This window comes from Littorina saxatilis, linkage group LG17, assembly GCF_037325665.1.
Source record: "Littorina saxatilis isolate snail1 linkage group LG17, US_GU_Lsax_2.0, whole genome shotgun sequence".
Taxonomy (NCBI): Eukaryota; Metazoa; Mollusca; class Gastropoda; order Littorinimorpha; family Littorinidae; genus Littorina; species Littorina saxatilis.
Genome location: NC_090261.1, coordinates 16579244 through 16606238, shown reverse-complemented (window position 1 = coordinate 16606238; position 26995 = coordinate 16579244). Strand labels below are relative to the sequence as shown.

The 26995-nt window shown below is 43.8% G+C and overlaps 1 protein-coding gene across 2 annotated transcripts in view; it reads right to left on the bottom strand.

Annotated features, from left to right (window-relative positions):
- The window catches only part of LOC138953555 (neuroglobin-like), a 225877-nt gene that overhangs the window by 83722 nt on the left and 115160 nt on the right, over positions 1–26995 (bottom strand). Inside the window, exon 1 of one of the 2 annotated variants that reach the window (XM_070325401.1) lies at positions 21592–24759. The exons of the other annotated variant lie outside the window; for it this stretch is intronic. Within the exon in view, the coding sequence (XP_070181502.1) occupies positions 21592–21812 (221 nt within the window). The 5' untranslated portion in view covers positions 21813–24759. Of the gene's footprint in view, positions 1–21591; positions 24760–26995 lie in introns of those variants that run through there. 2 annotated transcript variants of the gene reach the window in all.

Sequence of the window (26995 nt, the reverse complement as noted above, 5' to 3'; positions counted from 1 at the left end):
TTGTCAATGGATGTTCGAGAAATAACGTGGGCCTTTTAAAAACAATTGTTAAGAGACCATTGCTAACAGCACTTAGCACCCCTATCCCTCCCTCCCAAAAGCATGTAGTCTTGAGATTAATCAAGCGTTATTTGCACGTAAAAAAACCCACCCAACATATGTTAATTGTCGGCCATTGAATCACGCACGAACTGCGGACGGACGGACGGACGGACGGACGGACGGACGGACGGACGGACGGACGCACACACACACACACACACACACACACAACCTCATTCTTGAAACTCCGGGTAACCCGGCCTTTCCCTCCCCCTCCAAGCTCGGCTTCAAGCACCCCCCCCCCCCCCCCCCCCCCCCCCCCGCGGGTTAGGGGGAAGAATTTACCCGATGCTCCCCAGCATGTCGTAAGAGGCGACTAACGGATTCTGTTTCTCCTTTTACCCTTGTTAAGTGTTTCTTGTATAGAATATAGTCAATTTTTGTAAAGATTTTAGTCAAGCAGTATGTAAGAAATGTTAAGTCCTTTGTACTGGAAACTTGCATTCTCCCAGTAAGGTAATATATTGTTCTACGTTGCAAGCCCCTGGAGCAAATTTTTGGTTAGTGCTTTTGTGAACAAGAAACAATTGACAAGTGGCTCTATGCCATCTTCCCCCTTTCCCCGTCGCGATATAACCCTTCGTGGTTAAAAACGACGTTAAACACCAAATAAAGAAAAGAAGCACCCTCCAAATGCTAAAACAGTACTAGTTGGTAATCGAAAACTGTCCATGCGCGAAATTAGCCACTATTTTTCAAGGCCACTTTTACTTCATCACATCAACGGAATCATCTCTCTGACAAAAACTTAAAAAAGATGATAAATGACATGTCCTTTTTCAAACTCCATTGGTAAACTACAGGCTTCAGGCGATGATTGTGGTCCATGATAAGACAACAAGTCGCGTAAGGCGAAAATACAATCATTTAGTCAAGCTGTCGAACTCACCGAATGAAACTGAACGCACTGCAATTTTTCAGCAAGACCGTATACTCGTAGCATCGTCAGTCCACCGCTCGTGGCAAAGGCAGTGAAATTGACAAGAAGAGCGGGGTAGTAGTTGCGCTGAGAAGGATAGCACGCTTTTCAGTACCTCTCTTCGTTTTAACTATCTGAGCGTGTTTTTAATCCAAACATATCACATCTATATGTTTTTGGAATCAGGAACCGACAAGGAATAAGATGACAGTGTTTTTAAATTGATTTCAAAAATTTAATTTTGATCATATTAATTTTTATATTTTTAATTTTCAGAGCTTGTTTTTATTCCAAATATAACATATTTATATGTTTTTGGAATCAGGAAATGATGAAGAATAAGATGAACGTAAATTTGGATAGTTTTAATTTTTTTTATTTTTTTTTTAAATTTTCAGATTTTTAATGACCAAAGTCATTAATTAATTGTTAAGCCACCAAGCTGAAATGCAATACCGAAGTCCGGCCTTCGTCGAAGATTGCTTGGCCAAAATTTCAATCAATTTGATTGAAAAATGAGGGTGTGACAGTGCCGCCTCAACTTTTACAAAAAGCCGGATATGACGTCATCAAAGATATTTATCGAAAAAATGAAAATATCTGTCGGGGATATCATTCCCAGGAACTCTCATGTAAAATTTCATAAAGATCGGTCCAGTAGTTTAGTCTGAATCGCTCTACACACACACACGCACAGACAGACAGACAGACAGACAGACAGACAGACAGACAGACAGACAGACAGACAGACAGACAGACAGACAGACAGACAGACACACACACACACACACACACACACACACACACACACACACACACACTGACTTAATCCAAATATAAAATCTATTTGTTTAAAATTTCTCTCATTTTGAGTGCCTTATCAATTTAAACACAAAATATGTTTCTATTTCTGGGTTCACAAAGTAATAACGAATACAATGCAATAATTTGTGATGTGTTCTCGAAACATGTCACCTTTGCATGATTTTCATATTTTGTACATTTTCCTAAAGAGTTTTTTATGCTCTATCCAGTGGTGAAAACCGTTTTTGAAAAGAGCGAAAACTGTTTGAGTTATAAGCCTGTGACTAAGGTGACCCTCACACTGTTACCAGACACTCCCCGGACTTATATTAAGCCTAGCGCAGAACCGCGCGAGGTGACATGCGACTCATTTCGTGGTGGATGGTCACAATTAGTTAACATTATTTTTAAGCTTTCCAGATAAAATGAAATTCCATAGTCCGGACCAGGGTAAAGAACATTTGACCAAACTTTCAATCAATTTGATGAAAAAAACGGCAGCCAGAATGCGGTCCAAACCGTTTTAATTGGCGGATATGACGTCAACAGAGGCATTTGTTGAAAAACCAAAGTAAACATGCGAGGATTTTATCTAGAAAAAAATCACATGTAAAGTTTTATAAGTCAAATAGTAAGTACATGTAAAAGGTGAAAAGGAAAACAAAAAATTAGAAAGACAGGAGAAAGAGGAAAAGCAATAATGAAGAATAAACCGATAAAGAAAAAATTCCATTACAGAGAATACATTGTTCTGATAAAACCAATACATTGTTCTGATAAAACCATTCTAGCACCCCCGGCCAATCTTTCCCCCCCAAGGCAGACACGCCAGAGAGGATCAGGTTTCAAAGGTGTTACCTTCTTCTCGTAACCCAACACTTTGCACAAACACAATGATTCCCTTTGGCCACGCGGAGATCAAAGTTTCCATCTGAAACCAGATCATGTGCAGTATTTGTACTTCGAAAACCAACCTTACTTCCTGGTGAAATCGTGATATAATATGTCAAAAGCAAAAGTTATATAATTGTATTGAAACTGTCTTTCAACAGTGCACTATTGCTGGCGACAGTAGTTCCGAGAAAAAATAAACTTTCTTGAATAATCATTGGTAATCCAACAACATCCAACCTAAAAACGAACGCATCGAAAGCAAGAACGTAGATCCTCATGGAATGAAACCACAACCACAAAACCAAGAAAACTTGTCTTGCTCCCAATTGTGTACAACACCGTCAAAAACCTCGCTATTTGTTCCCGTCAATTCGACACAATCGCAAACACATTTAGGAAGACGGTTGTCAACAGATCCCCTCGGAGCGTCACACAAAGCACTGGTCTTTAGCCTCCCTGGCAACCGGCAGACCACTCAGTGACCAATGTCCGCGCCGTATCAGCGCCACCAGCTCGACTCCCTTTCCACGTCCACACACCTACGTCAGCAAGCGGCGAGGCTCGCCGAGACAACTGCTGCCGCTGCTGCTTGTTGCGCGCTCTTTGGCAAAAGAAGAGCGAAGTCGTGGCAGACCCAAACCTCTGTCACTCTCTCAAGATAGAGACGGCGCAACGAGATGTAATGTTTTTAAAATTTTCTAATGCCGTGAGCGCAGCATGCCTTTTTTATTTGGTGAAAGGGGAGAGGGTTGGCTCTGGAATATGGAGACTGGTGGGAGGGGGGTGGGGGGGGGGGAAATCTCTAATCATCCTCGCTCCCTAGATAACGCTAATGAGTAGGCTCACGAATTAATTTTCAAGTCTGTCCCTGGTTCCTTCTTGCAAGCCAATCACAAAGTCAGTAATGTGACTTAATCGAGAATTTTGCTAACTTGCATAACAAATTACAATGGTTATGCTGCGGGTTTCCTAAATTTGTCTTTGCTATGTGTACATAATTATATACTTACTCTCAGCAACAAAGATGGTGCCAACTGGATCCGATTAGTTTCAACGAGTGGCTGAACGATGACTGATGGATACATTCACTTCAGAACGAAAAACGCATCCTTTTACATTTTTCTTCACGCGGCAATGCCGCAAGAATAAGCAATTACCTTAAATTGGCCAAAATAAAAACAAGTGCTTTAATATCTCGCCTTTCTTCCCAAAGTCGATAGGTTAGTACGTTTTTCATGAGATTTGCCTTGGAAATGAAATTTCGAATAACTTTTACGGTTGTAAAAGGTGCCATGGATGACGTTCCAGAATGAAAGAGACATTTTTTGCGAATAAACTGTTTCGAACCGTTAAGCCGGCGCGTCATCGGCGAACTGACTTTTCATTGGTTGAATATTTTGTATCTCCATCCTTGAAGAGTGACGATACTGACGGCTATAACGCTGTCAATCGATCACGGGCTTTAACGTTACCTGTGCACATATTTCTTGATCATGTGACCGGTATCGCCGATACATTTCGCCGCTAGTTAGTACACCGAACTAGGCACGGTGTAACGTTCGCCGAACGTTCGGCGACCTAGTTCGGCTTGGTTCGGCTGTAGTTAGTAGCGGGCTTTAACGTTCGGCGACCTAGTTCGGCTTGGTTCGGCTGTAGTTAGTAGCGGGCTTTAACGTTCAGCGACCTAGTTCGGCTTGGTTTGGCTGTAGTTAGTAGCGGGCTTTAACGTTCGGCGACCTAGTTCGGCTTGGTTCGGCTGTAGTTAGTAGCGGGCTTTAACGTTCGGCGACCTAGTTCGGCTTGGTTCGGCTGTAGTTAGTAGCGGGCTTTAACGTTCGGCGACCTAGTTCGGCTGTAGTTAGTAGCGGGCTTTAACGTTCGGCGACCTAGTTCGGCTTGGTTCGGCTGTAGTTAGTAGCGGGCTTTAACGTTCGGCGACCTAGTTCCTCTTGGTTCGGCTGTAGTTAGTAGCGGGCTTTAACGTTCGGCGACCTAATTCGGCTTGGTTCGGCTGAAGTTAGTAGCGGGCTTTAACGTTCGGCGACCTAGTTCGGCTTGGTTCGGCTGTAGTTAGTAGCGGGCTTTAACGTTACCACAGCGACGAAACATAAATTTGGGTTGAGAGCAACACAGCTACACAACAGAAACCATTCTGATAATCATCGGACCACGCTATCGCTCATGGTCTCTCTGACAGGATGTATAATTACTGCGCGGAATCTATCAAAACAAGAATACAGAGTTATCTCCCAACTGAGACGAAAGTGATTGCATATTGGCCGACTTCGACAGTGATCTCCGTTCTGTTCTTCACAGTTATGATAAAGACATCGTTCTAAGGCTATTAAAACAAGTCGAAATGTTGAGACTGCTGTTGCATCACTCCCAACTGGTTACGGAAAAAAGTATCGTCTGCTTCGTAGCCAAAGTTGATTATCACGTGACACTTTTGCCATATTTAGATTTGTTTGCACAGTAAATACACCCGCGAAAGATAGCTCGCTTGAATCTGTCTCACATATCAATTCCTTTGTAATTTAAAAATTACACAACACCATGAAAAATCGACGATCGCGAATCTGCTTATATCAATAACACATTAAGAAAAGCTTAATATGTAAAAAATCGATTTCTTACCCACAGAAAGAAAACCAAGGCATCCTGTCAGGAATAAATGAGACCCGAAGGGAAGTAACTCATTTTGACCTACTTGGTCATCAGTCATTCCACAGTCGCCGCAGTGGCGAACAGGTTCTTCTTTAAACGCAGTTATCAATCATCTTACTCGTAGCGCGCATTCTGCTATCCACAGCAAACATTCTTTAATTAAGGTAACAATTCACACACTCTCTCTCTCTCTCTCCCTCTCCCTCTCCCTCCCTCCCTCCCTCCCTCCCTCCCTCCCTCCCTCACACACACACACACACACACACACACACACACACACACACACACACACACACACACACACACACACACACACACACTTCGTTGTAACGTTACAAACGGTTCCTTAATGTATGGGTTGTGATAGAGTGAGTGCCCTTTCTTTTTTTCGGACAAACTAACTTTTGACACGTGGTTCCTGTACACCTTTATTATGCACACCCCCTCGCTAGTGATTGGTCTGAACCCATTATTGCCCACGTGACATCACAGGCTAGCGAGGGTGTGTGTCTCAGACACGTGTACAGGAACCACGTGTCGTGAGTTTGTCCAGTAAAAAAGCAAGGGTACTCACTTTTACAACCCATACAATCATGACAGAGTTATTTCCGAAAATCGTATATTGGATTCTCTCCCGTCAATGGAAACTTGATATACGCACGGATCACGTGTGAATGGGGAGACTTCAGCTACTGCAATGCGTAATGTTGCCCTGCATATAGATTTGCAATATTAAAGTTGCAGTACGCCTCAGAACCCTTTTGATGAAATAATGTATCTTTTTGTCGATGATATGAACATTCAAAGCATTGACAAAAACTATCCTACAAAGACTGCAAAATACCTTCGCTGTTGCCAGCCAAACGAAACGATGCGGTTTGTCAGTTCACATCTCCCGCAAAAATCTGATTCACATTTTAACGGCAGAGACTGTCACCACTCTATGTGCAAATTTACGTCGAGACGCACAGACTTCTGAAGTATGTGTGCATAGTGTTTTGTTTTGACATGCATACAGAAATTGTGTTCTCTACAGTCTCCGATGAATGATGAACACATGGGCAAAGTTGTACTTCAAGATTTGCACCGCGAATAATGAGCTTGGATCGTAGATTGCCTTTTGAGAAATGTTTTTTTGGTTTGTTATGAGTGTTGCGCGCGCTTCTTGGAAGACTATAGACCCCAGGATGTCAGATAGAGCTAATACTTCACTGCTAGTTTGTCGTACTTTCACCATTACATTTTACATGTTGAATAACACTCGAAATCACAGTGATCAGCACCTAGGGCTAAAGACCGTGTGCGACCTGCCAAAATGGAACCAATTACTATGTGATGCAATGTTCTTACGTTAAAAACAAGAAGAGCAAACGCTCGATCGAGTCACTTTCGCAGTTCTGAATATTATATGAGGCATCAGATGGACAGGAAGAAATTGCTATTCACAACACAATGAGTCACGTTCACATAAAATTTGAGCCCGGTCACTTTTATAGTTTCCGAGAAAAGCCCAACGTTAAGTTGTGTGTTGCCGAACAGAAAAGGCTAGTTATCTCCCTTGTTTTTCTGATAACGTTCGTAAAAGGCTACAGATGTAAATACTTTGATGTAAAGAATAATCCTACAAAGTTTCAATCACATCCGATGAACTTTGTCAAAGATATAAAATGTCTAATTTTTCCTTTGACGCTGACCTGTGACCTTGAAAAAGGTCAAAGGTCAACGAAACCATCGTTAAAGTGTAGAGGTCATTGGAGGTCACGACTAAACAAAATATGAGCCCGATCGCTTTGATAGTTTCCGAGATACTTTGTCAAAGATATAAAATGTCTAATTTTTCCTTTGACGCTGACCTGTGACCTTGAAAAAGGTCAAAGGTCAACGAAACCATCGTTAAAGTGTAGAGGTCATTGGAGGTCACGACTAAACAAAATATGAGCCCGATCGCTTTGATAGTTTCCGAGAAAAGTCCAACGTTAAGGTGGTGTCTACGGACGGCCGGCCGGCCGGACAGACTAACACTGACCGATTACATAGAGTCACTTTTTCTCAAGTGACTCAAAAACCCAAAGTCTTGACCTAAAGTACCCAAGATGGAAAGAACTCTCGCTCTCGTCGAGACTAGACTAGTAGTCGACCCCAATGTTGGCTTTTGGCGTAATTATTTCATGTGCGGGACCTGATTGGGTAATTCCACCTAACTAACTTGGGCTTTTTCCATCTTTCACTTGCCTAGATACAAGGGAAATGATACAAATTAATTCGTCACAAAACTGCAGTGTTCGACTCCTTGCAAGGAAGTCAGTGAAACTTTTTGAATTTTTCTTCTTCTTCTTGTCTGCGTGTGTGTCAACCCATTTTATTTAGAGTATATAGAGTATTGACATTTCCTGTCAACCGTACACGCCATTTTTATTATAAATCTATTTATTTTTCATTCTTATTTCGTTCCCTCGTCCTTTCCTTATTTCCCCCTACCTTTTATATGAGAAATGGAAATAGCAGGCGTAGGGAAATGGAAGCAGCGGTATACGAGTACTACTAAAAGCCGCGGAGGGAATATGACAACCATGAAACGCCCGCGTCACCAGCGCGTATTGACTATCACATTTGGTGGCGACACAAAGGCGAAAGTGTCCGGAACAGCAGCGCCTACAGCTGCCATGGTCACGATAGCACCAGATGAACGTGATTTGCTTTTCAATATGAACACCGCGACGCTGGGCGAGAAATCGAAGTAGCAGTTATTGAATTTCTCAGTCCCTATTACCCTGACATTTTGTCGCGACGAGAAGAGACCCAGTTATTAGGTCTCCAGCTACTGGCCTAGACACGAGACGTTGGAATGGGAGAGATGCAAAAATAGTAATAAATCACTTTGCTACTATTTTTGCATCTCTCCCTTCAATGTCGACCGTGCCGCGCTTTCGAACGAAATTATCTCTTCTTTTGCTGACAGATGTCAAGATTTAAGATGACAGCTCGCTACATCAAAGCTTAGTTAGTTAGTTAGTTAGCTCTTGCTTTTCGGGTCCAGCGGACCATAATAGGCCAAATCAGCTATCCTTCTTCCGGTGGAATCATGTACTGTACAACACCCCAGATCTGTCTGCGCTGTTACGTGTGAAAAGAACCCCTTCCACGAGGACAGAACTGATTAACAGCTAGGCTGTATCGTGTACGAGGTGGAATTTGATTTTGATTTTGACTGATTGATTTTTTGCGTGTGGTTGAATTAAATTTGCACATTGAAAATGGTGTCTATTACTGAATTACTTGAGTAGGAAAAAAAAGACTACTCTGCGCTGAAAGGCTGTAGATTGTGGGTATGTGAGCAAGTAGAAGGATGCTCTTATTTCAGGTCAAAACCACAACGGATCTCTATAGATTCACTACAAGGACAGAATCTTTATAAGAGACAACCCCACATCAAAAGATATACGAGAATAGAACACCAGTAGCCATCTGAACTAGGCCTAATTTGACATCCTCTGACTTTTTTCCTGACGTATTATCCACAGGACAGGAAAGGCATTTGCTTGCTTGCTGGTGTGTGTGTATGTGTGTGTGTGTGTGTGTGTGTGTGTGTGTGTGTGTGTGTGTGTGTGCGTATGTGTGTGTGCTAGTGGTTGTGTGTATACGTGTGTGTGTGTGCTAGTGGTTGTGTGTATACGTGTGTGTGTGTGCTAGTGGTTGTGTGTATACGTGTGTGTGTGTGCTAGTGGTTGTGTGTATACGTGTGTGTGTGTGTTGAGGGGAAGGGGGCTCATTTGACATCTTGTTAATTTTGGTGGGGTGGGGATGAGAGGCGCGAAAAAGACAGCGAGACAGAGACAGACAGAGACAGAGACAGACAGAGACAGAGAGAGACACACACACACGGGAACACAAAGAATGACACACAAACACACAGACCGAGAGAGCGAATGTGAGAGAGACAGACAGAAACACAGAGAGAGAGAGAGAGAGAGAGAGAGAGAGAGAGAGAGAGAGATCAAATCTGCCGTGTGCTGACAAAACCGAGTAAGTCCATTTTTTTCAAAAATGTGACCCTCCACCACGGAATGAGTCGCATGTCACCTTTGCATGATTTTCATATTTTTACATTTTCATAAAGAGTTTTTTGTGCTCTATCCAGTGGTGAAAACCGTGTTAGAAAAGAGTGAAAACTGTTTGAGTTATAAGCCTGTGACTAAGGTGGCCCTCACACTGTTACTAGACACTCCCCGGACTTATATTAAACCTAGCGCAGAACCGCGCGAGGTGACATGCGACTCATTTCGTGGTGGAGGGTCACAAATGATATTTTTTGTTCATCAAAAAGAAGAAATCAATGCGCATCTTTTGTGTTAATTTCTACTTTTTAGAGTGCTTAGATAAGCAGATATGAACAGGTAAGTCCACAACCAAAAACACATTTTTAAGTGTGCATGAATGTTTTGACAAAACCAAGTAAGTCCAAGGGTTTCCCAATTTTCGTATAATGGTAGTTTCAAAATTCTTTCAGACGACTCATACAGAAAAGACGTCATTTTAAGTTTAGAACTCACAAATGACGTCATTTAAAGTTTAGAACACACAAATGACGTCATTCGATAAGGCGAGACATAATGACGTCACCTTATGACGTTTTATTTCAAACATTTTTCTTCTCTATATGATTCTCCTGACGATCCTTGTCTCCCTCTCTCCCTCCCTCCCTCCCTTCCTCCCTCCATCTCTCTTTCTATCCCTCCCTACCTCTCTCGCTATCTCTCTCCCTCTTCCTCCCTCTCTCAATTTCCCTCCCTCCATCATTCTCTCTATCCCCCCTTCCCTTTCGCTCTCTCCTCCTCCCTCTCTTCCCTCATCCCTCTCTCCCTACCGCCAACAATCGACTTTTCTCTACCTCCCTCCTTCCCTCTCTCTCCCTCCCCTCTGTCCCTCCATCCCACTCTCTTTCTCTCCCTCCCTCCCCCTCTCTCTCCCTCCTACTCTCTTCCTCCCTCCTTATCTCCCTCTCTCACTCCCTCCCTCCTCTCTCTCTCTCTCTCCATCCCACTATCTCTTTCCCTCCCTCCCTCCCTCCCTCCCTCCCTCCCCTCTCTTCTCTCTCTCCCTACCTCCATCCCTCCCACACTTCCTTTCCCCCCCTCTTCTTCCTCCCTCCCTATCTCCCTCCTTCCCATTCTCTCACTCCCTCCCTCCTCTCTCTCTCCCTCCATCCCACTATTTCTTTCCCTCCCTCCCTCCCTCTCCCCTCCCTCCCTCTCCCTTTTCTTTCCTCCCTCCCTCAATCCCACTAAGTCTCTCCCTCCCTCTCTTTCTCTCTCTTCCTTCCCCTCTCCCTCCTTCCCTCCTTTCTCTCTCTCCCTCCATTCCCCCTTCTCTCTCACTCAATCCCTCAATCCATCCTCCCCCTTCCCTCTCTCCCTCGGTCCATTGCTATATCTCTCTCTTCCTCCCCATTTATCTCTCCCTCCATAGCTCTCCCCCCCTCCCTCTCACCTTCCCTCTCTTTCTCCCTCTCTGCACCCCTCTTTCCATCTCTCTATCTCCCTCCCTTTATTTCTCTCTCTCCCTCCCTCCCGCTCCCTCCCCCCCCCCCCCCGCTTTCTCTCCTCTCTCTCTCACTCTCTCTCACTCCCTGTCTAGTCTCTCCCCCCCTCTCTCTCTCTCTCTCTCTCTCTCTCTCTCTCTCTCTCTCTCTCTTTCCATCTTGTGCAAATTCGTAGTGTTATTTTCACTGTTTTGTCATTTCTCTTGACAACACTTCTTCTTCCAAATATTCTGGTAAAACCAAGTAAGTCCGCATGCTTAGATCTGCGCATTTTTTGTTAGATCTGATATTGGGGGGAAAAGTGGTAAAACCAAGTAAGTCCACAAAATGCCCAACAAAACCAAAACCATCTATCAGATTATTATGAAAATCGGGTTTTAAACGTAAATTAATGCTATTTATCTAATTATCTCGGTGGTTTGATCTAGATAATCATCACTTTTGAGACATTTTATCAAACAGTAAAAGTCGTTTTTCTCGGAAGTAGCGTCAGTGGACTTACTCGGTTTTGTCAGCACACGGCAGAAATCAAATCAAATAAAATTTTATTTTACGAGGGTTGTGGCATAAGCAATATAAACGAGCTTCTTTTCAACCAGCCCTCGCCCAGAGAGGGACTATTCTAATCTTAAAATAAAAATAAAAATAAAAAAAGGCAGAAAAACTATTCACATGACTATATACACGTTGTAGGCTATACCGTAAAATCCCTAGCATAAGCCCACCCCCCCTGTGCACAGATTTAGGGCAAAATTGGGGGGTGGGCGTTTGCTAGGGATAGACCCCTTTGCACAAAGTAAGTTTTGTGCTCAACCGTGTAATTGAGTGAATACAAACCCCGAAAGCATGTAAGTTAGGTCGTGTGAGTAGAAATGAAGGAAAAAAGAAAGAAAACGGACTTTGAGGCAAAGAAGGCCAACCGAGAGAGAGAGAGAGAGAGAGAGAGAGAGAGAGAGAGAGAGAGAGAGAGAGAGAGAGAGAGAGAGAGAGAGAGAGAGAGAGAGAGAGAGAGAGAGAGGAGAGAGAGAGAGAGAGAGAGAGAGAGAGAGAGAGAGAGAAAAGGACTGGCTCTTCTGAAAACAACCCAAGCATAGTCATTCATATAAATTTATAAAGTAAAAAGAAAATCACCAGACCTTTGCAAGGACAAACAATAACAACACAATTCCGGGAAAAAGAAACTTGATGAAATGTCGAAATGTCAACACCAATGAAGCCCTTTCTTTCTGTACAGGGAAGAAATTACACGATCGTCTTTGGAAATGAAACGTTAACTGAACTTGGATTTTGTCTTCAAAAGGCCCAATCTTTCTGAGAAAGAAAAACCCACAAACTTAGGAAAAAAAAGAGAAGAGAAACTCGAAAAAACATGAACGATGGGTGGGAGTGAGCGGAGGGGACAAAGAATAAGAAAAAAGGAAAGAAACACGAAAAGGTAAAGAAGGGGAAAAAGATGACTTTTAGAACAGGCTGCACAAATCCTAGTCAAAGTGAGCCTATAGTCTCTTTGAAAAAAGCAGGGTGGGCGTTTGCTAGGTAGTTACCCCTGTGCACAACTTTTGGCCCAAAGTGGGGGGTGGGCGTTTGCTAGATGGTGGGCTTATGCTAGGGATTTTACGGTACATACATTCTTGCGTTATGAAACACTGATGCTTTATGGACAGATATGATCAATATGAAAATAATCAGAACGAAGTCTTCCATCACTGTGACTTTTCGTAATTTGACATTAAATGTAATGAGAGGTGTTTTTTGAAAGTATTGAGACTTGTTGGGACTCGAACTGATTCCGGGAGAGAATTCCACAAAACGCTGCCAGAATAAGCTAAACTTGATTTAAAGAGATCTATCCGCGGAATGGGGACGTTGAATTTTCGGCTTGGTTTGGCTTTAAATTTTGTAATGAAAGCACTCGGTGCATGGCCGGAAAGGATTTTGTGAAGGAGCACGCCTTTATTTGATTTAAATCTTTCTTTTAAGGGCAAAATCTGAAGTTTTTTATAATCGTCGAAAACAAGACTGGATTGTTTTAATAGAACTGATACTAGTGCTCGTCTGTGTAGACTATACAGTGGTTTTAAAATATTTGCACTCGCTGAGTCCCAGATGGTCGAACAATAATCCGTGATGGTTTGTATGTATGCATTATAAAATAATAACCTTGAGTGTGGATCAAGAAAGTGTTTTATTCTGTTCAACAAATATATTTTCCTCGACATGGTTTTACACAACGATCTAACATGATGGGTCCAAGATAAATTATTATCGATATTTACTCCCAAAACTTTGTGATCTCCTACTTCCGCTATTGCATCGTTGCCAATTAATAAGGAATGAGGATTATTCTTGATGTTTTGTCTTTTTTGCCTTGTAATCAACATGTATTTGGTCTTTTGGGGGTGAAGACTCATGTGGTTATATTCCGTCCACAGGACAGGAAAGGCATTTGCTTGCTTGCTGGTGTGTGTGTGTGTGTATGTGTGTGTGGGTGTGTGTGTGCGTATGTGTGTGCTAGTGGTTGTGCTCGAGAGAGAGAGAGAGAGAGAGAGAGAGAGAGAGAGAGAGAGAGAGAGAGAGAGAGGGAATGAGGGAGAGAGACAGGCACACACAGAATGACACACAAACACACAGACAAGCACACAGGCCGAGAGAGCGAGGGTGAGAGAGAGAGATAGAAACAGAGAGAGAGAGAGAGAGAGAGAGAGAGAGAGAGAGAGAGAGAGAGAGAGAGAGAGAGAGAGAGAGCGAATGAGAGAGAGAGACGGGCACAACAAAAATGACACACAAACACACAGGCCGAGAGAGCGAGCGTGAGAGAGACGGACAGAAACAGAGAGAGAGAGAGAGAGAGAGAGAGAGAGAGAGAGAGAGAGAGAGAGAGAGAGAGAGAGAGAGAGAGAGAGAGAGAGAGAGAGAGAGAGAGAGAGAGAGAGAGAGAGTAAGAGAATGAGAGTGAGGCGTGTTGACGTCCTCCCGTCCAGAGCCCTGACTGCGGCGGCTTCAAGGTCGGAGTGACATTCCATCCCACACAGGGCTGTTGATTGACTGGCAGGATCAAAATCACATTACTTACTGCTGCAGTGGGCGGTAGGGTTCTGATTGACAGGCATGATCAAAATCACATTACTTACTGCTGCAGTGGGCGTTGGGGTTCTGATTGACAGGCAGGATCAAAATCACATTACTTACTGCTGCTGTGGTCGTTGGGGTTCTGATTGACTCATAGGCATGACCTCAGTCCCAAAGGCAAAAGTGCCACGAACACAGAACAAAAAGAGAAAAATCGATACCGATTATACCACGTCTCTCTCTCTCTCTCTCTCTCTCTCTCTCTCTCTCTCTCTCTCTCTCTCTCCAATTGTCTCTCACACACACACACACACACACACACACACACACACACACACACGGCCAATACAACATGTGGTGTATACATCGTGTGCGTGAGTTTGAATTCAGACATCTAATATAGAGAATACACCTTGGAAAAGGGAAGCTGAAGGTGTAACTAGTACTTGTGGGGGGGGGGGGGGGGGGATTGAGGTGGAGACGCATTCAAAATTACGACAGAAATACGTGACTTTCGTATTATCTTTTTCTCTCTCTGCTGCAACGGAAAGTTGTCATCTTTTTCGTGTGACGCCAAAAAAAACAAAAACAAAAAAAAACATTCATCAATGACAACAGCGCAACCCTCGACAGAAGAAACAAAAACATGGAGAAATATTTCAGTGGATGGAGATTTTACACGTCACTCAGGAGGGAATCAAACAGCACTCGGGACTGACAAAATTGCCTGCTTTTACGAGTGCAGCCAGCGCATGAATCTCTTTACTCTGGTGGTCGTGCACTGCCATTAACATCACTTTGATATGTCATCTGTTTTACGAGCGTTCCAAGCTACAATTAGAGGTTAATGACAGAAAGAGAGACAAAGAGAAAGAAAAACAAGTCGCGTTAGGCGAAATAACAACATTTAGTGAAGCTGTCGAACTCACAGAATGAAACTGAACGCACTGCTTTTTTAACCAAGACCACATACTCGTAGTTTCGTCAGTCCACCGCTCGTGGCAAAGGCAGTGAAATCGACAAGCCATGCAGAATAGTGCAGTAGTGGTCGCGCTGAGCAGGATAACACGCTTTTCTGTATGTCTATTCTTTTTAGCTTACTGAGTTTGTTTTTAATCCAAACATATCATATCTATATGTTTTTGGAATCAGGGACCAACAAGGAATAAGATGAAATTGTTTTTAAATCGATTTCGGAAAATTAATTTTAATCATAATTTTTATATTTTTAATTTTCAGAGCTTGTTTGTAATCCAAATATAACATATGTATATGTTTTTGGAATCAGAAAATGACAAAGAATAAGATGAAATTATTTTTGGATCGTTTAAAAAAAATATTTTAATTACAATTTTCAGATGTTTAATGACCAAAGTCATTAATTAATTTTTAAGCCTCCAATCTGAAATGCAATATATACCAAAGTCCGGCCTTCGTCGAAGATTGCTTGGTCAAAATGTCAATCAATTTGATTGAAAAATGAGGGTGTGACAGTGCCGCCTCAACTTTTACAAAAAGCCGGATATGACGTCATCAAAGACATTTATCCAAAAAATGAAAACATCGTGTGGGGATATCATACCCAGGAACTCTCATGTCGAATTTCATAAAGATCGGTCCAGTAGTTTACTCTGAATCGCTCTACACACACACAGAGAGACAGACAGACACACACACACACACACAGACACACATACACCACGACCCTCGTCTCGATTCCCCCTCTATGTTAAAACATTTAGTCAAAACTTGACTAAATGTAAAAAGGAATAAAGAAAGAAACGATGGAAAGAAGGAATTAAAGAGGGACGGAAGAAGAGAAAGAAAGAAAGAAAGACAAAAAGTAGACAGGACGGAAGGTCGACAAAAAAAAAGGAAGGAAGAAATAAACGATGGAAAGAAGATCGAATTAAAGGGAAAAAGCCAATTATTCACGAAAGTGTAAAACCGCAAAACATTTTAAAACTTAAGCCACGCTCTTCCAGAGACAGCATTGTAAAGTTCCCATTAACTTCCTCTCTCCTGAAGATTCCAATTATAGCTTCTTCGCCCACTGTTTGTGACGTCATGTCGTCAAACGTTTGCAGTGTATGAAGTGAGTTAATTGAAGACAGCTTTTTAATTAGGTTCAGAGGTTGGAAGGACGGGACGGGTGGGTGGGAAGTTGGAAGGACGGGACGGGTGGGTGGGAAGTTGGAAGGACGGGACGGGTGGGTGGGAAGTTGGAAGGACGGGACGGGTGGGTGGGAAGTTGGAAGGACGGGACGGGTGGGTGGGAAGTCGGAAGGACGGGACGGGTGGGTGGGAAGTTGGAAGGACGGGACGGGTGGGTGGGAAGTTGGAAGGACGGGACGGGTGGGTGGGAAGTTGGAAGGACGGGACGGGTGGGTGGGAAGTTGGAAGGACGGGACGGGTGGGTGGGAAGTTGGAAGGACGGGACGGTGGGTGGAAGTTGGAAGGGCGGGACGGGTGGGTGGGAAGTTGGAAGGACGGGACGGGTGGGTGGGAAGTTGTGGGGCTGGGGAAAATATATACCTTTCGCGGAAATGTGTTTGACCTGGGCTAAGAAAACAAACCAACAAACCAAACAAACAAACAAACAAACACACGTTTTGTCCTTTATTGTATTATTTTTAGTCGCTTGCAATGTTACGTTGTTGCTGTTGCATACTATACTATCGATGGTTCTATGTACGTGTTGAGACTGCAATAACATTGATGTTGTTTAAGATTTTACAGATGCTCTTAGGATTTGCTGCGTAGTACCCGAGCGTCAGTTAGTGGTTTACTGATACATTCCTATGTACACATAGGACCGTTAAGCCTGAGATTTTCGGGATTGAACTGACATAATTATTATGAGGTTAAAATTGGTTTATAATTTAACGATTTGCTGTACAAAAATCAAATATTAAAATGTAAACAAATCCTGACCATACGCGAAAATTGTTTTTTCTTAACGACGTTTTAAGTCCTAGTTGCCCACGGGTAAAGCAGGCTTTCAAGTAAACACTTCTAAATGTTAGGCGTAAGTATTTGCCTTTCCTTAAACCCACCATTTGCAGCTGGCTTTTGCAAAATCATTGTCAGCTAACTCTATATAACGGAGCTTTCAACATTTGACAATTCCTTAAAGCCATATGTACTCGATGACTATACACGCTAATTGCTTTACCAACAGCTGGAGACATGCTAAATTAAGTTCCCTGCAAAATATTGTGGTCTAGGACCCCTTCAATGTTGAGATATGTTAATTTTCATTTTGATCTGGATCGTCCTATTTATAGATTTGCCAACAGAGGTAGCGTTGACGCAAGGGAAATAACTCCGCGTCTTTGTTTACATCCAAAGTTTTTGAGACTCTAAAACAAGCTGTAATGCATGTATATGGTCCGTGCATGGCGACATATCGTCATTACATGGTCTTATGGTGCGTTTGACATCGATTATGGGCAAACTACACTTTGTAAACACGGGAGCGCGTACATATGCCTTTAAGTAAGCACTTAGATAAAAACTATTGTCCAGCAACAGGTTTTCTCATCCGTGAAATGGTATGAACATAACAAACTTGGTATCTCCATGAACTCAGCTTGCGGAGTTAGGCATCAGCAGAAAGTTTAGTTGCGATCTAAGGTATGAAACCACACCAAAACTGCGTATATAAATGTATACATTTTGTGCGCGTGAACAAACTAAAAAGCACCAACCCAACCAAAGATTCCATGTCCCACTGTCTGGTACATCAGTGGCAGAAAAGCAAGGGGGAAGTGTGGGAAAAAAATGCCATTCAGCCAAGCTGTTGCTGTAAGATTGCAGTACAAGCACATGTACACCAAAGACTGAATGTGATAAAAACCATCAGGCGACCAACATGCCGGTGTTATCATACCACGTGAAGTTGATAAAGGATTTCCTAATTTACTGGTCAGCGCGGATCGATGAAACACATCTATCTGTTTTCGAATCTTCAGGGAAATCAGAGAAACGGTTTGTAACCCATTGATCACACAAACTGTCAGGTGAAACCAGCACTGTGACCGTATTTCGATTTTTGAATGAAACTGTGCGGTGCTCCTGATTTAGCCTCACTGCTGCATGTGCGTGCTTGTGTGTGTGCGAACGCGCCTGCCTTTGTATGCGTGTGTGTATGTCATGTGTGCGTGCTTGTCAGCACGTGTGTGTGTGTGTGTGTGTGTGTGTGTGTGTGTGTGTGTGTGTGTGCGAGAGAGAGAGGTGGGGGACGGCGTGTGTGTCTGTGTGAAAAAGATAAATTACTCCCGTTACAGGCGTACACTCGAGCACGTCGTAGTATTAGATCAAGCCTACAATAATTCATATTACTATTAACTGATATAACTTTAAAATCGCTTTGCACCCCGACTCATGAAGAATACAAGACCGTTGGAGTGGTGGCATACGGTGTGCGGGCGGGCTGCTTTAAAAGCATGGCATTTATGCTGAGCAGATCAGGACACAGAGTGACGCACGCATTGCATGCTGCCAAGCCAGCACTAAATAAAACGAGAGAGAGAGAGAGAGAGAGAGAGAGAGAGTGTGTGTGTGTGTGTGTGTGTGTTGTAGTGTTAGTGTGTGCGTGTGTGTGTGTGTGCGTGTGTGTCAGAGATAGACAGAGAAGGTAGGATGGGATGAGAGAGAGAGGGGGGGGGGGGGGGGGGGGGTGTCGGAGGTTAATGAGAGAAACACACAATTCGCTGAAAGGGATATCAAAATAGGTCGTTGATCTGTCTGTCGGCCTTACGCTCAAAGATCGAAACCGAACGTCACACACTAGATTAGTCACCACCAAAAGCCAGCAAGGTCTCGCTAGCCCAAATTAACCCATCGATCGAGGTCAAACTGGACTCGGCAAAGTAAGCGAAGTTAACCTTATTGCTATAAATCGGATGTTCTTGAATTTTTCAAATGTTTTTTCAATTCAAACAAAGCAGGTTTCTTTTGGATTGAAGAGAAATTTAAGGTGACGCCGATGCCGTGCGCAGATTTATACAATTCACAATAAAATGGACTAATTGGACAGTACTCAAAGCAAGAATCCATTGTGTTCGATATTACGCATGTGACACCAAATTCTAAAATGTGTCCCATCTGTTGCCGTTGAGTATCCTACACACACACACACACACACACACACACACACACACACACACACATACACCCTAGTCTCCCTCTTATTTTCCAGTCTGCAGCAATACATTCAGACAAAATGTAAAAAGAAAAAAAGCCACAGAAAAAAAAAGAAAGACGGGGATGGGGCGGGTGGGGGTGGGAGAAGAACAAAAAAGCCGAGCCACTTAATAAAGGAGACTTGGCGACCACCGCCCTCGCCCCAAAGCTAATTTGGCCAAATCCCTAATGCACGCTAAAGATTTTTGTTCGGCCAAACCCACCGTGTATGGGCGTGCATCCACGCTGCGGATTGTTTCTCCCTACACCAGGATGGGGAGGACCCTCCGCCGATATTGACAAACTCCCTTGACAACCGCTTTACTTTTCCTCCGTTACCATGGCAACGCAAGCAACTTCATTCCCAAACACTTGTGCTTGTAGAAAACTTTGTAATGAAGCTGTGAAAAAAGTCCTTTGGTATTGGCGGAAGCTACCAGGAAATGGAGACAAATCAAGGCGACAGACAGAACACACCCACACACACACATTCCTCTCTGTATGTATGTGTGTGTGTGTGTGTGTGTGTGTGTGTGTGTGTGTGTGTGTGTGTGTGTGTCTAGTCTCTCTCTCTCAAAATAACATTATCTTCAACAAATGTAATGCATGGTGGCGGAAAAAGACAGAGAGAAAAAAAAGAAGTGGGGGTAGGGGAGAGAGAGAAGATACAGGACACTAGAAAGAACATTGCTGTCTTTTTTTTTTTTTTTTTTTTTTTTTAACACCACAAGCCTCCGAACATCGTCACAGCTAATGTGCTTGACACACTGTAACCAGTGCCAAAGAGAACATTGTCACAGCTAATATGCTTGACACACTAGTGCCAAAGAGAACATCGTCACAGCTAATATGCTTGACACACTGTAACCAGTGCCAAAGAGAACATCGTCACAGCTAATATGCTTGACACACTGTAACCAGTGCCAAAGAGAACATTGTCACAGCTAATATGCTTGACACACTGTAACCAGTGCCAAAGAGAACACTGTCACAGCTAATATGCTTGACACACTGTAACCCGTGCCAAAGAGAACATCGTCACAGCAAATATGCTTGAGACACTGTAACCAGTGCCAAAGAGAACATTGTCACAGCTAATATGCTTGACACACTGTAACCAGGTTCATAATTCATGGAGGCAGGCGAACAGAATAAAAGAGAGGGAGGAAAAAAGAAGAAAAAAAGAAGAAAGCATGGAGCACAAAGACCAGACGAATTTCAGCACATACAAGGAAAATATATCAGGTCTTGTAAAAACTTGTCTCGCGATATTAAGTGTGATGCAAACAACAACAATCACAACAACAACAACAATAACAAATGACCTAACAAAACGTAAAAGCAAAAGAAGACATCAAAAATCACAAACATTACGATAATTTGAGCGTCCAGTGTTGTACATTTGCGTCGTTCGCCGGTGTCACGAACTGAAGCCTCTGCTGAAAAATCCTTCTCATTGCGGTCAATGCGCATGCGCCAATCTTGGACTTGGGGTTAGGGTTAGGGTTAGGATTAGGGTAAGGGTTAGGGTTAGGGTTAGGCCCGGGTTAGGTTGTTCACGACCTGATTAATCTCCCCATGTTAGCGCATGCGCATTGACCGCAATGAGAAGGATTGTTCAGGCAGAGTTTTCAGTTCGTGACACCAACATTCACCAATTAACATTTTTAAATAAACGACCACCACGACTCACGGCTGGTCACTTGCTTAATCAAGATCTATATATTAAACGGTCCGATTGGGTTTGCAACTCCGCAAACAATTAACACCACGTATATCTGTTCTTCAGGTTCTGAGTCGAACACATCGTCTTGAAATGCAAACATTCAGAACGCACCCGAATCACAGCTCAGCGGTATGATTGTCTCGAAATACAAATTACGCGCATCCACACATGTGCACACGAGGCACAGTTGAATCGATTGTTCCCCGGACATGCGCATGGACGTTTCTGACGTCGACTTCCGATTGAGGTCGACGAACTGGTCAGGTATGTAATTGTAAGGTGCTCGCAACATCTCACCCGCATTCCAGAATTTCACCATTTGGGCGATTTAAGAGAGAGAGAATATACGAATACGAAAGAGAGAGAGACAAAAAGGCAGAGAGAGAGAGAGAGAGAGAGAGAGAGAGAGAGAGAGAGAGAGAGAGAGAGAGAGAGAGAGAGAGAGAGAGAGAGAGAGAGAGAGAGAGAGAGAGAGAGAGAGAGAGAGAGAGAGAGAGAGAGAGAGCTGTCACAATACGAACATCCTCCACTTGCACACATCAATCCGTCACCCCCCCTCCCCCCTCTCTCTCTTTCTCTCTCTCTCTCTCTCACACACACACACACACGTCAACACACACTGCTCCCCCCTCCCCCAAACCGCCCCGTCACTCACAAACAGACACAAGCAGACATGCAACCTACAGGATGAACATCTCCACGCCGCAGTCGGCCATGTCGCGCATGACGCCCTTCCACGACTTGTGCAGGGTGAAGAGCTGGCGCCGCGTGATGCCTAGCCTCTGCTCCAGCTCCACGTACTTGGGGTCCAGCACCTCCTGCGCGAAGTTGAGGTTGGCGTCTGCCTTCATCTGACGCTCCGTTTTCCCGGAGTCGTCCACCACGGTAGATTGGCGGCAACCCATGCTTGTGCTGTGCAAGAAACGACGGGGTGGATGGAGGTTGGGGGACGATGGGGTTGCCTTGTTCTGGCGCTGGAGTGATGTGTCCAATACGGTCCTGGTTTTAGCTCCCGGAGAAGAAGGCGCAGGGGGTCTCCTTCAGGTTGTGTGACGATGGGGTTGCCTTGTTCTAGTGCTACGGTGATGTGTCCAATATAGTCCTGGTTTTAGCTCCAGGAGACGAAGCCTCAGGGGGTCTCTTTAAATTTGTGTGTAAGAGTTGAGGATCCAATGGGTCCTGGTTATGGCTTATAAAGAGGAACCTCCTCGATCGTCCTTTTGCGAAAGTAAAAGATGTGTAGGCTTTTTGTTATACCCGAAGAAGAAACGTGTAGAGTTTGCTTTCAGTTCCTGCACGAGAGTAAGTATGTCCCTCGTTGGTTATAGCAGAGGACGATCTGCAGGTGGAGTTGGAAGCCTTCTTCAGTCCTGATGACCTGTTTTGTAACACGAGGGTCGATATTCTGTGAAGAGAAAGAGATGCCCCGCTTTGCTCTTCTATCTCTTCGCAGCGCTGCAAGATTGAAATTTGTCGTTTACCCAAATGTATAAAAGTGATTGAGCTGATTTTCGAAACACAAGTTCAGCAGCTACTGGTGATCGATGCTTCACCTCACCCCTTGCTGTTGTCTCTGTCTGCCTCTGTGTGTTGAAGGGAGCCTTTAAAGCAGCGTCAGGAGAACAAAAATCAATCAAGGCAATACATATCAACCTTTTGTTTCATCAACTATCAAGTCGAATCAGTAGTTTGATCTTGATTGCAGTATTTGCACGGATTCAGTGGTCCATCTTCCACGACATTTGCTCTTGTTTATATATTACAACGGAAGTGCACAAGAACATCGGGTCAATCAATACACACAGGATGCTGTTAACATTAAAGCATACATGTTTTCACGACACAGCCGATCCGAAAATGTAAAAACAGATTCAATTGAATCGCAGTCACGCTGTATTAACAAATCCTCCTACTGAGTTCTGAAGATCCTAAGCACAGATCAGAGACGAGCATCCCAGCATCATATGCCCCTCCAGGTAAACTGATAGGCTTCTAGTGGGTTTTGCCTGTGCAGTTTTGTGCAAACTAGGTTGTAATTGATCGAGGTGGGGCGTGTGCTCAGAGCCTAATAGTAGAGGGAGGTGGTCATCCACTTTGTGGTCTGATCGAAGGTGGGCGTTGCCCGCTGTATATCACAACTTCGTTCAGGACAGACAACCGCCTGCATCAAATCTCAGTTTTGGTTTCTTAACGATTAGGACAGATAACTGCCTGCGTGAAATCTGATTTGTGATTCTTGGAAACACTGCCGCCCTTTACACCGAAAGAGGTGAATAATCGTGCAATTTTGACTTCTGACGCGGCAAAAGAAAAGTAATAAAGCATCTGAACATTCCTCTATGTTTTTGTTTTAAACAACCGTTGCGTTTCTTTTTCTGAACCTCTTCAAACATTTTCAGGAAACGGGCTTAAATTTTTAACCTGTTTATTATGTAAAGACTGCAAGTCTATTTTCACCAGAAGAGAAACTGGCACTGATCACCAACTTCCAGCAACAAACGAATCTGTATAGTGTACCACACCGTTCACATGATGTCAAGTATCACAAGTAAAGCCCAGGAACACATACCGGTCACTTAACTGATCAGTAAGACTGGCATGAAGGATACACTGGTAGCACAGAATATTCTCACTCCAGTTGATTTCCAGAACCACAAAACCACGACATACAGTAAAACGAAAAAACACAGGCGAAAAACACTGACAGAAACCAGCCCAGGGTACAGCAACTAGGAAAGAATCGAAGACTATCCGAAGAATGTCTCGACTGGCTCCTTTGATTTCCGCTTGCTGCGGACAGTTGTGCACACAGCGAACTCACGGTGGAGAGGAACGGGACGAACACTTCCCCCTGTGTAAAGTGTACGGCTGTGTGTTTGGATGGTTCTGTCACGTCAAACATTCACGCTGACATTGTTTCCGGAAAAGCACACACCGGGCGTAATACTCCAAAACACACAGAGAACAGCTCCTCTGGTATTGTCTCAGTATTGTCAGATTTACCGCAGTCTTTTCAGATTTTACAAAAGTTCATGTGAACGGAGAACACATGAGTTCATGTGAACGGAGAACACATGAAGATACAGTTGCGATCACACAGGGGAGACAGTTCGAAGACTACGAAGTCAGCGCTTTTTGCGCTTTGTCTATGCCCTTGAGAGCTCTTTCCAGGGTTGCAAAGTCTGAGCATTCCCGCTGTCTTCAGCTTATCTTCAAAATCCAACTTTCATCAGTTGGGATTGTCAGTGACTGAACAAACCAGAAAAAAATGTCATGTATGCTGCAATGGACAAAGCAACCAGTTTCCGCGTACCTATTGCGCCAGGGAAGACTAATGGCAATGATGCCCCACGGTTGCACACGTCGTAAAGGTCCAAGAGCCACAGCGGCTTTGCGGAGGCACGTGTTTCTCTCTGTTACACACTCACACACGCCAAAGATGTTCCTGTCAACACTTTTCACAACTCCCCTGTCTGACACAAACTCGCCACTATTTGGCACTAAATCGGTCTTGCCCGGTCAACCGTCACTCAAAATTTGAGCCGGGCAAACTAGACATCCAGCAGTAGACGACAAAATGTCACATCCCTTCCTGCATACCAGCCCAAACTGATGTCACTGCGTCCTCAGGACTAGTCCTGTACACCGAGGTTCAGAGGCCTGCGTGTACACGAACAGTATATGTCGGCATTATAACTAGCGATCAGGGCGTGGACAGCTCCTAGTGTAAGTGGTTGCATGACGGAGGCGATGAGGTAGACAAATACTCATCCTCTGGTGCAAGCTTTTTTGTCAGCCCATGCGATCGAAGCAGATGATGAAAAACGCGGGGTGTTCCTGCCACGAGTCTTTTTGGTGGAGCCATCTTGGCAAACATGGAAGAAATAATGGAATTGATACCAGAAGACGTCACATGTGACGATATTATGAATTCACACAAAATACCATAAAAAAACGTAGTAGCTTCGGCCAGCCAAATCCCCACGGTGGCGAGAACTTGTGCGGTCCTCAGTCTCGGTTGTAGTCAGTCAGGGCTGGCCGAGACTACCCTAAGACACGTGCATGTTACTTGTGTGTGTGTGTGTGTGTGTGTGTGTGTGTGTGTGTGTGTGAGAGAGAGAGAGAGAGAGAGAGAGAGAGAGAGAGAGAGACAGAGAGAGAGAACTGTTTGAGTAACCTCTTCCTCGTGTGAATAAAGGTAAAAAGTGAATGGCCGAATGCTTTGAAAAAGTTATTGTTTCATTGATACAATCTCCAAGTCATTGGCTCACGTAAGTGTAGCCTATGCGATCGTAACTTTGTCTGTCTGTGCGTGCGTGCGTGCGTGCGTATGTGCGTGCGTGTGTATGTCTGTGGTAGAAACTCTAACATTTGAAGACGTCACATTACATTGACGTCACATTATGACGTAAGAGGGTTAGACGTCACGCGAAGGAAGTACTGAAAGTCTCGGTCATTATTATTTTGAGCGGGCCGAGACTAGTTGGCAGTCGTGTCCCTGTAAGTAGGCTACATGCAGACAGACAGATCTAGTTCTAGTGTCTCGCTTTCTTGCACAGTTTCACCTATGCTCTTTCTGTGTGTGTGTGTGTGTGTGTGTGTGTGTGTGTGTGTGTGTGTGTGTGTGTGTGTGTGTGTGTGTGTGTGTGTGTGTGTGTGTGTGTGTGACGGAGTGATTGAGTTTGTGTTACTGTTTGTCGATTTCTTACGTGAGCCTTGATGGCTTCGCCTCTTGTTTTAACCAGGCAAATGCATCAACACGTAAACGTTGAATAATAAAGTAGCCAAAAATATTACGGAAGCTTGATCAGAAATGTCAGCAACAAATTAATCGATTTCGTTGGCTGCAGCAAGTACAGGGGTCATTCATAGTGAATGAGTATACGAGTTGTTTTTGTCAAAATGCAAAAGCCGCATCAGTCTTTCTGATCATGTTTATAGAGCGTTCACAGTACGTTAGTGTTTGTATGCAATAAGCTTACACCTGGCGAAGGCTCACAAAAAGCACACACAAAATAGTTGATATAACAAACTAAACGAGAATATTTTAACAGAATCGTGCATCCTTTATTTTCACAAGAACGAACGAGTTCGCATCCGCGTACGACACAGTATGCATCCCCGTGCACAGACGAAAACGATTACATTGGAACGAGTAGAAACTTCTTACTAGCTCTGAACGAAGAAAACAAGAGGCGAAGCCTTCACGGCTCACGTAAGAAATCGACAAACAGTAACACAAACTCAATCACTCCGTCACACATACACACACACAGTAAGCATACCGTCGCGATATAACCAACAAGAATGACATATATATGCGGTCACGGACCGCGTTTGTTGAATTCTAAGTCAAAGGGGTTTTCACCCAACTGGTGTCTTGTTAGGAACAAATTCACGTAACTAGAAGACTGACAGTTTTCTGAGATGCAAATTGAGATGTTTTTTGTGAGAGACTCGGCACTTCCACCTCGGTGGCTTAAATCAAGAACGTCTTGGAAATAACCTAACCCACCGATACACAATCTCACATCGTCACAGCAAGAACAAGGTTCGGTTTTTTGTTTTGAAATAATCACATCACACACCAGAAATGTCATAACTGTGCAGAAATTTGTGTTTGAAAGTTCCATTATTCCAAGGAAAGCGCGGTAGTCGACGCAGACAGTGATTCCAAACACATCGCGTCGTCATCTTCCCTACGTCCTACTTTTTTGCCCCTACAAGCAACTCATCATTTGGCACTCGCTAAATTCTGGTATCGATTGACTAAATTCCGATGGGTTTCGCCATTCAGACGTACGCGTGCCCGGCAGCACGGCAAAAATATTCTCGAGTGCGTCTCAACTATAATGCAGCGGGCTTGCCCTAGAATTGGTTAAGTGAAATTCGCCACAAGATTTCCCTAACAGAGTGCCATCAATGAGACGCAGTTATGTATTACTAACAATCTAGGAGAGAATGCTCTGGACAACTAAGGCATGGGATTTTTTTCTTGATAAAGGTATGTTGCAAGGATCACCTTAGTCACAGGCTTATAACTCAAACAGTTTTCGCTCTTTTCTAAAACGGTTTTTACCACTGGATA